We start from the raw sequence: 9,022 nt of genomic DNA on the forward strand, positions 1-9,022 counted from the left end.
CGCGACGTCGCACCTAGCCCGCCCGCCACGCCCGCTGCAATGGCCGCCACCGGAGCCGAGGAGGAGGACGAGGTTGGCGGCGCTGCCGAGCCGGAGACCCCTGCCTCTGTGTCGTTGGCTGGAGCGGGCGGGGGAGGTGAGGGAGGGCTCGGGGACGATGGCTCGGGCGGCGGCGGCGATGCGTCGGGGGAGGCAGGCGCAAGCAGCAGGACGCTGGGAGAGGGTGGGCTGGGCGTCAGCGGCGCCGGGGAGGGCGGCAAGGGCTGGGGGCTGGGCGGTGGGGGGAGTGGGGGAGCCGGGGAAGGCGGAGGTGGGGATGGAGGAGCGGGGGGCGATGGTAGGGGTGGAGAAGGAGGGACAGGTGGCGGCGGCGGAGAGGAGACAGGTGGTGGCGGCGGCCCCGGTGGTGGTGGAGGTGGCGGCGAAGATTGGATGGGTGGCGGCGGGCTGGGCGAAGCTGCCGCGAGCGTTGGTGCAGGGGCCGGCGCAGCGGTGAGCGGGGAAGGCGCAGGCGTGGGGAGCGCGGGCGCCGGTGCTGGCGTCAAGGCTTGGGCTGGGCTGGGCGCGAGGCTGGGAGTCAGCGCCATGGGTGGGGGTGAGTAGCCGCATACCAGAGTGTTCACCCCACTCACATCCACACAGCTGCCTGGCTCAGAGCAGACCTGCAAGGGCGCAGCGCGGCAGCAGCAGTGGCAGGTGTCAGCCTGGCACGACAGTGACAGAAGCAGGGTGCTGAAAAGCTTGCCGCTCAGGTAAGAGACACGGTAGTGCGCTCGACAGCCAGCCAGCCAGAAGCTCACTTCCGGCTGCAGAGTGGCGGGCACCGGCCCACAGAGCTGCGGGTTGCCGCCAACCGCGAGACGCTCCAGGTTGGGGAAGGCAAAGGGGCTGCCCCAGCTGGCCGGCAGGGAGCCTGCAGCACACACGGCGGGAGCGCAGGCGGCAGCATGCCAACCATGTTTGAAGCCTGAGAGAGGGGCGGTGCCCTGTGAGGCGTCGAGACAGCAGCACACAGGCCCAAGGGCTGAATTGGCAGGATATGGTTTGTTCACTTCAAGTGAACTTTACTGTTTGTTTATTATTTTTACTGAAGTTCAGTATAAAAAATAAACAAACAGCATTGGGAAACTCGCCGGTGAACCGGTTGTTGTCGATGGTAAAGTTTGTGAGCTCAGAAAAGGCGCCGGGGGTGGCTCCCCACGAGGACGGCAGGGTGCCTGCAGGGGCGCAGATAGCAGCGGCCGTATGGCAGGGTCGTCATGCACATGGAAGGATGCGTCGGGCGCATGTGCAGGGAGCCAGCCAGGCTCTGTGCCTCCAGGCACGGTGTGTGAGCCAGACCGCGTGCCTGCGCCTTGGGCTGCCTCTCACCTGACAGGGAGTTGTTGGTGAGCAGCCTGCGGGACATGGGAGGCAGAGAGGCAGCAGGGTAGAGCGTCAGTGCAGGCCTTGGAGGGAAGGGCCAGCAAGCACCCTGCCGGCGGCTGCGGCTGGCACTGCTGCTGAGACATGATCGCGTGCTAATGGCGGCTCACAGCTTATGCAGCCTGGGCAGGGCCCCAGCAGCGCTCCACGCGTCCGGCAGCCCCCCGGAAAAGTTGTTGCTCATCAGATTGCTGCAGCACGGTGGGAACGAAGTGTGGGACACCAGCGATGCTGATGGAGCAGCCGCCTGGCAGTCCGTGGGCATCACTGGGGAAACAACCAGCTCCTGGCACACACTCCGGCAGAAGCTCACATGTTTTTTATCTTTGGCAGGGCTGTCGAGCCCCATGTGCTCGGAATGGTCCCTGCAGGCAGCAATGTGTGGAAGAAAGAGAGTGAGGATGGTCCAAACGAGCAGTGCTGCTGCTGTAGGTGGCAAACACTATGCACCGCAGCAGCTGCCCCAGCCTACCTGTGAGGGTGGTGTAGCTGATGTCACTGCAGCCAGTGATGGGGGTTTAGGGTGAACATGCAGATACCGGGGGCGCGGTGGTGCCAGACACGCGCAACAGAAGGCTAGAAAAAACCACAGAAAATTGGCATGCGGTCAACGGCACTCTGCACTCACATTCCAACCAGGGAGGGGAAGGCACCGGGCGCCGACCAAGATGACGGCAGGTTGCCTGCGCTCAAAGCGTAGGGGCACAGGCCCAGCCTCGACACACGTGCCCACCACCCGTGCTGCCTCTGCAATGGATGTTTGGTGCCGAAGTCGCGCACTTGGCACTGGGCCGACCCTCACCTGTGATCCTCTCGCTGGCTGGGGCGCCCCAGACGTTGGTGATTGTCAGCTGGCGAAGCCTGGGGAAGGCGCCCGGCAGGCCCCACGACGCTGGCAGCGTGCCGTTGAACTTGGTATTGGACAGGCCCCTGCAAGGCAGACCAATCGCGCAGTAGTGCAGCCTCGCGACAGACGGTATGAGCGCTGCGAGGATGGTGGCACCAGCAGTACCAGGGCCAGGCCAGGGAGCGGCCCGCACTCACAGTGTGGCGAGCTGGGGGAAGATGCCCGAGCCATAAGACTCCGGCAGGGAGCCTGAAAAGTTGGTGTAGCCCACAAGCAACTGCACAAAGGGCACCTGGCTGACCCCCCACTCCGGCAGAGGGCCTGCAGGCAAAAGAGGGTGGAGGAGATGGGGCGGGATGCAGACGCTCCCATGTGCAGCCAATTTGTGGGCACCGCGTGCTCTCGCTAGCTGTCAACATCTCCTCCAGCCGAACCGGCAGCCGTTCAGGCAGGCGGCGGCCAGGCAGGCGGCGCACCCGACAGCTGCTGGCCCCTCACATCCACCACTGCCAGCGACGGGATCATGGCCAGCTCAAGCGCCAGGGTGCCCTGTGCCAGCACGGCACAGAGCCCCACGTTCTTGAAGCACTGCAGCTTCCTGCACGAGCAGAACCAGGCACCAGCACGCCTGCGCTCAGGCGGCATGCCCGCGCCGTCGCCAGGCAGCAGATTGAAAAGCAGCCGGGCCTGTGCTGCGTACCGCGCCTCCCCGTCACTCACAGCTCATTCACATCCCCTGTGGAGCCGCACGTGATCCCGGACCAGCGGCACACATCCGTGCGGTTGTCCCACCCAGCCATGCGGTTGCCCTCCTTGAACGCATCCCAATTTGTGATGGCCGCCGCCTGGGCTAGCAGCGCCTGGGCAAACAGGTCGCCTGCACAGGGAGCAGGGGGATGTCAGTGCGTGTGCCTAGGGCACAGTGCCAAGCATGCGCAGTGGCTGCCAAACAGGGACGCAGTGGCGGTGCCGCCAAGCGGCGGCAGCGGCGGCGGCAGCTGAGCCAGCAGCTACGCGCAAACAAAAGGAGCCCACTCCGCACGGCCCAATGCGCACCAGCGGTTTGACCGCACACGCTGTGCGCTGTCAGAAGGGTCAGCAGAACCAGACCCCATGCCGAGGGCTGCATTTCTCGGGCTCAGTTGCCCGGGCCCTTGGTACCCCTGAAGCGGTTCACTCTGGTCGTTCCATGATCTCCAGTGGCCCGGTAGTTCACGGAAGTGTAGGGCTTGGCAGGAATTGCGCTCGGGCCAATGCCGTCCCGCAACCCCGGTTTTATCCCTTTTTCTGTTCACTGAGTCGTTGCGGAAGCGCTCACCAGGCTTCCGGGAAACACCGCATCTTGACAGCCTGGCGGTGCCGCCGCTTCTCTGCATCTTCCCCGCCGCCGCGTGCGTCCCCTCTGGCTTCAGCAATCATTGAACATTGCTGTTGTTATAGCAAGCACATACTATCCCTGCTGCTCTGTTCATCTGCCATGCATCACCACATCAGTCACACGGCTTTGTGTGCAAAGCATCATATGCAAGGCGGTGTTGTGGCGGCACATGCCGTCCGTCCGCAAGACGAGAGCTGGCAAAAGAGGCAGTATGAATACATTGGTGCGTCCGGCGTGGGCACACCTAAGAATAGGTGCCGCTCACGAATTACCGGCAGAATTGAGGATACACGAGGTCAGAGTGTGATGTACAGAGTGTCGGGAGCGCAGGGCGAAACCGCGCCCCGTCAGCGAGCCGCCAGCTTCAGCCGCAGCACTGCCGCGTTGGCTGTTCTGCCTTGCAGTATCATGAAGGTGGTCCAGCCCAGCGCCACCACGTTCAGCCACAGCACGCGCAGCTGCACGGGCAGCAGCAGGCCAGGGCAGCAGCAGCAGCTCAGTCTCCGGGCCAAGTCCCAAGCCCGGGGGGAGCGCCACGCCGTCGCACGCCGAGCCTCTGTTGGTCCCCGCCAGCCCACAAACGACGCAGCCGCACCAGCAGCCCCGGCCCAGCTCTCCGGCTGCCCCTGCTCTTCTGCCAGCCAGCTTGCCTTGAGCGGCACATACTCCTGGCTGATGAAGGAGGCCACGGGCCACACCCGCCAGCTGCGCCTCTGCACGCCGGGCCAATCGGAGGCAAGCTTGGCGCGTGTGGTGGCCCAGCTGCGTCCCTCCACCACGCTGGCCAGGAAGGCCATGAACAGAGCGTTTTGGACGGGGCCGTACGCCAGCTGGTCCACCAGGACCTTTTTCACGCTGCGGGGCAGGGAGGCAGGACAAGCCTAGCTCTGGGGAGACGTGGAATGGCACTACACAAGGCAGTGGGTCTGCCACGGTGCACCCACGTGCATGCTTGCGCAGCGTGTGCGTCGCCACCGCGCCCCTCGAGCAGCCAACGAACAGTCCACAGAGAGTGGCAGGGCACGGGCACGGGCTGGGCCGCGGCATGCCCACACGCGCGCCCACCTGCGCAGCGCGTCGCTCTTGTCTGGAAACATGTTCTCCAGGATGTGCTGCCAGAAGTGGCTGGAGGGCCCCGCCCACAGGAAGCCGTACAGCGCCATGCTGAGAGTGCGGCGCCAGTTGGTGGGCGCGGCGCTGGTCAGCCGCTGCGCCAGCAGGTCGGAGGCGGCGATCAGCACGGCGGCGGTGACGGCCTGCGTTGTGGGAAGTCGGTTGTGCGAGCAGTGTGGTGCTGGGGTCCGGGGCGGGTGGGGGATGCAGGAACGGGAGGCCGTGATGGACAGGCACTGCCACCGCCACCTCCCCAGCATGCACCCCCCACCTTTGTCTTCAGCGGCTTCTGGTCAAGCGCCTGGAGGTAGCGCCGCCACGCCAGCGCCAGCACCCCGCCCGACATGTCCTAGATGTCGCTAAGGCCGGCAACGGTTTGATTGACAGCAGCTGGCGCAGCTCTTTCAGTGGCGCACCGAGCGCGGTGCCGGCGCCCTGGCGGCGGCAGTGCCCTGCTCTAGGCGGCTGCTCGCTGCTCGCGAATTGGTTCCCTCAGGCTCAGGAAAGTCCAATCAGAGGGGCAGGGGTGCAGGGTAAACACGAGAGGCCAGGGCCCTTCGCACCCAAGCCGGCCTTCCGGGGCCGGAATCGAGGTGGGAAACGAGGCGCGGAGCCGAGGATTGCGAGAACTGCGCGAGAGGGGCTCACATCTAAATGATGGCGTGAGCTGGCCTTCGGGCCTCAAGCCCTCCCACCTCGCATATCTCGCAGTTCCAGCTATAATCCCAGAATCCAGGCAGCCTGAGACTGCAAGAAAAGTGCACCCGAGAGCCTTCTGTGCTGGCCACCACCGACTCTACTCCAGCACTCCGGCACCCGCTTTGGAGCGGGCCCCGCAGCAGCGATGGAGGCCCTCGTCGTCTCCGTCATGCCTTCGCAGCGAACGCCAGCCCGGCAAGCAGCAGCAGGGGTCGGCGGCAGCCGGCGGCCGGCGGCGCCCGCGCTGCCGCAGCGGCAACGACGTCACCGGGCCGCGGCACCCAGCGCCGCGCTGCTGCCAGAGCACGTGGATGCGGCGGTCAGCGGCCTGCACCATCTGCAGCACCTGCTCACGCTGGCTTACGAGCCCATTGTGCTGCCCTGCTCGACAATGAACTGTGGAGACCTGACGCACCGCAGGTGTGCGTGCCGCCCACCCCCTGCTTCCAGCTCCCACGGTGCACCGCTCCACCAGCCACGCCAAGCAGCCTGCCTGCTGTTCCAGGGGTGCATGCCCGACTGGCTGCGCCCTGGCGTTTGGCCCCATGCCTGCGTCCAGAGTGCTTTCCTGTCTCCGCTGCCACTGCCGCCCGGCGTGCACATGGCTTTGCTGGCCGCCCGCCTGCCCGCTCGTGCCGCCGCCGCCCCCACCAGTGACTCTCCGCCGCTTTCCACCACGCGGCACCTGCAGTACACTGGACCCTGTCCTGCGGATGGAGGAGCGGGGCATCAACCCGCAGGGCCTGGCCCTGCTGGCCGCCGCCGCCTTTTACCTCACGCGCGCCCCTGGTGTGCTGTCGGGCTTCATAGACACATACCTGCAGGCGCCCATGCAGGCCAGGACAGCAAAGGTGTACGGCAAGGTGTGTGCCCCTTTGTGTGTGTGCAAGAGGAGGGGTATTCCTGGGGCCGTGGCCCGATGGTTTTCCACAGCGCTTGCGGGCGTTGGCACCCTTCGAGCGGAAGCCTCCTGTGTTCCCCTGCCTGCCTGCCCGCTTGCCTGCCCGCTCACCCACGCCGCCGCCCCCGCGCGCAGGAGGACTTTGACATGGGCCGCAAGATTGCCACGGGCGGCTTTGGCACGGTGTACCTGGCTGAGATGGGGGAGGGCCAGCAGCGGCGGCAGGTCATCGTGAAGAAGGCGACTGAGTTTGGGGAGGCAGAGGTGGGCTGGCTCCCTACCTGCCTGGCTGGCCGAGGATGCATGGCTGGGGCCGGGCCGAAGCAGGGGTGGCTAGCGGCGTCGGGCTGGCCTGCAGCGGTCCCGCGCAGGCTGCTCCCCTTCCCGGCACGCCGCGCATGTGTCGCCGCGCAGCGCACCACGCTGCTTGCTCCCGGAGGCCGCCCCGGCCCGCCTCCACCCCGCGTCACCCCGCGCTTCCGCACCCTGCACCGCTCCCTGCCCAGGTGTGGATGAATGAGCGCATGATGAGGGTGTCGCCTCAGTCGGCCGCCAGGTTCATCACGGCATTCAGCGACGGCAGGGGGGCGGTGGGGGACAGCACGTGGCTGGTGTGGGAGTACGAGGGCGACTACACGCTGGCAGACCTGATGCAGGTGAGGCTATGCATGCACGCCGCCCCAGCCTGGAACCCTGTGCACAACCGCCCATTCTGCTGCTCGGCGCTGGCCCGCAAACCCACACGGCGGTCACGCTCCACTAGCCCTCCCTCCGCCATCACACCCTTCTCCCTTCCACCCGCGCCTCTTCTCCCCGCAGAAGAAGGAGTTTCCTTACAACCTGGAGCAGTCGCTGTTCGGGCGGGAGCTCAACATCCCCAAGGGCCCCGAGCGCAAGGCCGCCATCATCCGCGTCGCGCTGCAGCAGCTGCTGGGCTGCCTAGAAAAGTGCCACTCCGTGGGTGAGCAGCCAACCACGGGGCGGCCTCAGGGAGCTGGCGGTGTTGCATTCCGCCTTGATTTTGCGGGGCCTGCTGCGCTTGCACCCTCCCAGGACACCTATGCCCACCAGCACGCACACACCACCCATGCACACACACACATACGCACCCCACCCACCCAATTACAGCACCACACACTCTTCACGTCCTCCCCTGCCTCTTTCCCTCCCGGCTCCTCCCACCAGGCATCGTGCACCGCGACGTCAAGCCCCAGAACTGCATCCTGTCTGAGCAGGACTCCAAGATCAAGCTGATTGACTTCGGGGCGGCCGCAGACCTGCGCATCGGTGCGCCGGCTGGCTGGCTGGCTGGCCGGAGCTGCGCCGCGCGCCTGCACTGCGCGCCTCAGTTGCTGCCGTGCTGGCGCGCCTGTGGAGCCTGCCGCGCTGCATCCGGCTCGGCCGTGCTCCATCCAGCCTGTGCGCTGTAGCCTGGCATGCTCCAGCCTGCACCTCTGCGGCCGACCTGTACTTCCTGCAGGCATCAACTACGTGCCCAACCAGTACCTGCTGGACCCGCGGTACGCCCCGCCGCAGCAGTACATCATGAGCAAGCAGACGCCCAGGTGCGGCACCTGGGGCACAGCAGACCCACCAGGGGTCCTGCCAAGCTTGCCTGGGACTCTGCCTCGTCTCCCATTCCTGCCCTTGTCCGTGCCCGACTGCCGAGCGCGCCTCCTTGCGTGCAGGGCGCCACCCGCGCCCGTGGCCGCACTGCTGTCCCCCGTGCTGTGGCAGCTCAACGCTCCCGACCGCTTCGACATGTACTCAGTGGGGGTGGTACTGCTGCAAATGGCCTTCCCGCTGCTGCGGGGCGACAACACGCTCATCAACTTCAACAAGTGAGCTGGCCGGGTGGCCAGGAAGGGCCGGTCTCTCTGCTGAGCCGTGGTGGCAGCAGCTGGGGGCAGGAGGCGTTGCGAGGGAGTCGGCAGGCTGACTTGTTTGCTGAGCTGGAGTGAGGCAAGCAAGGAGGCGTGGGCCCGCATCTCTCCGGTCTCTAAAGCCTGCCGCCGCTCGCTTGCTGTCTCCACCCCGCAGGCAGCTGGCCGAGCAGTACGGGTGGAACCTGAATGCCTGGCGCAAGGCGCTGGAGAAGCGTGGCGACAAGGCGTATGCCGAGGGATTTGCGGTGCTGGACGCAGACGGCGGCGCCGGCTGGCAGCTGCTCTGCAACCTCATCCAGTGCGTGCCCCGCCTCCCGTGTTGTGCTGTTCTTCTTGCGGCCCGCCCACCTGCCACGTGCTGCCTGCCGCCGCGCTGCGCTGTGGGGTGTTGCTACCTGCCCCCGCGCTGTGCTGTGGGGTGCTGCCCGCTGGCATGTCCCTGCCTGCATGCCCACGGCCCTGGCCTCCCTCCTCGCCCCGCCCCGCTCACACTGCACTCACCCCACCTCACCCCATCTGCGTACCGCCTGTACTGCCCTGTACCGCAGGTACGACCCTTCCAAGCGCCTGTCGGCGTCTGCGGCGCTGGCCCACCCCTACTTTGGTGTGGCCACGCCCTCGGCCATCATCTCGTCCACCTTTGGCACCATCGGCACGGTCGTCAGCAAGGTGGGGCCGCGACTGGGGTGGGCTGGGCTGGGCCCGGGTGAACCATTGCTGTGGCCAGTCGCGTGGCGCAGCGCGTGCATGGATGCCCAGCGCATGCTTGTACG

The 9,022-nt window shown here is 66.5% G+C and overlaps 2 protein-coding genes across 2 annotated transcripts in view; one reads left to right on the forward strand and one right to left on the reverse strand.

The window, feature by feature from the left end:
* Nucleotides 1-3,997: 3,997 nt before the first annotated feature.
* Nucleotides 3,998-5,109, reverse strand: CHLNCDRAFT_138820 (hypothetical protein; the record flags this gene model as incomplete). Its single annotated transcript, XM_005844513.1, has 4 exons — nucleotides 3,998-4,108; nucleotides 4,229-4,505; nucleotides 4,716-4,906; nucleotides 5,035-5,109. The coding sequence occupies 4 exons, from the start codon at nucleotides 5,107-5,109 to the stop codon at nucleotides 3,998-4,000; spliced, it is 654 nt and encodes a 217-aa protein (XP_005844575.1).
* A 522-nt stretch (nucleotides 5,110-5,631) lies between these two features.
* CHLNCDRAFT_26777 (hypothetical protein) overlaps nucleotides 5,632-9,022 on the forward strand; it is a gene marked incomplete at both ends in the record, with an annotated part of 4,116 nt that continues 725 nt past the window's right edge. The window contains 10 exons of the mRNA XM_005844421.1: nucleotides 5,632-5,882; nucleotides 6,154-6,325; nucleotides 6,499-6,627; nucleotides 6,870-7,019; nucleotides 7,183-7,324; nucleotides 7,549-7,650; nucleotides 7,844-7,928; nucleotides 8,052-8,204; nucleotides 8,404-8,547; nucleotides 8,798-8,918. Of these exons, the coding sequence (XP_005844483.1) occupies nucleotides 5,632-5,882; nucleotides 6,154-6,325; nucleotides 6,499-6,627; nucleotides 6,870-7,019; nucleotides 7,183-7,324; nucleotides 7,549-7,650; nucleotides 7,844-7,928; nucleotides 8,052-8,204; nucleotides 8,404-8,547; nucleotides 8,798-8,918 (1,449 nt within the window). The remainder of the gene's footprint in view (nucleotides 5,883-6,153; nucleotides 6,326-6,498; nucleotides 6,628-6,869; nucleotides 7,020-7,182; nucleotides 7,325-7,548; nucleotides 7,651-7,843; nucleotides 7,929-8,051; nucleotides 8,205-8,403; nucleotides 8,548-8,797; nucleotides 8,919-9,022) is intronic.

The sequence above is a fragment of the Chlorella variabilis genome (assembly GCF_000147415.1).
Source record: "Chlorella variabilis unplaced genomic scaffold CHLNCscaffold_22, whole genome shotgun sequence".
Classification (NCBI taxonomy): domain Eukaryota; kingdom Viridiplantae; phylum Chlorophyta; class Trebouxiophyceae; order Chlorellales; family Chlorellaceae; genus Chlorella; species Chlorella variabilis.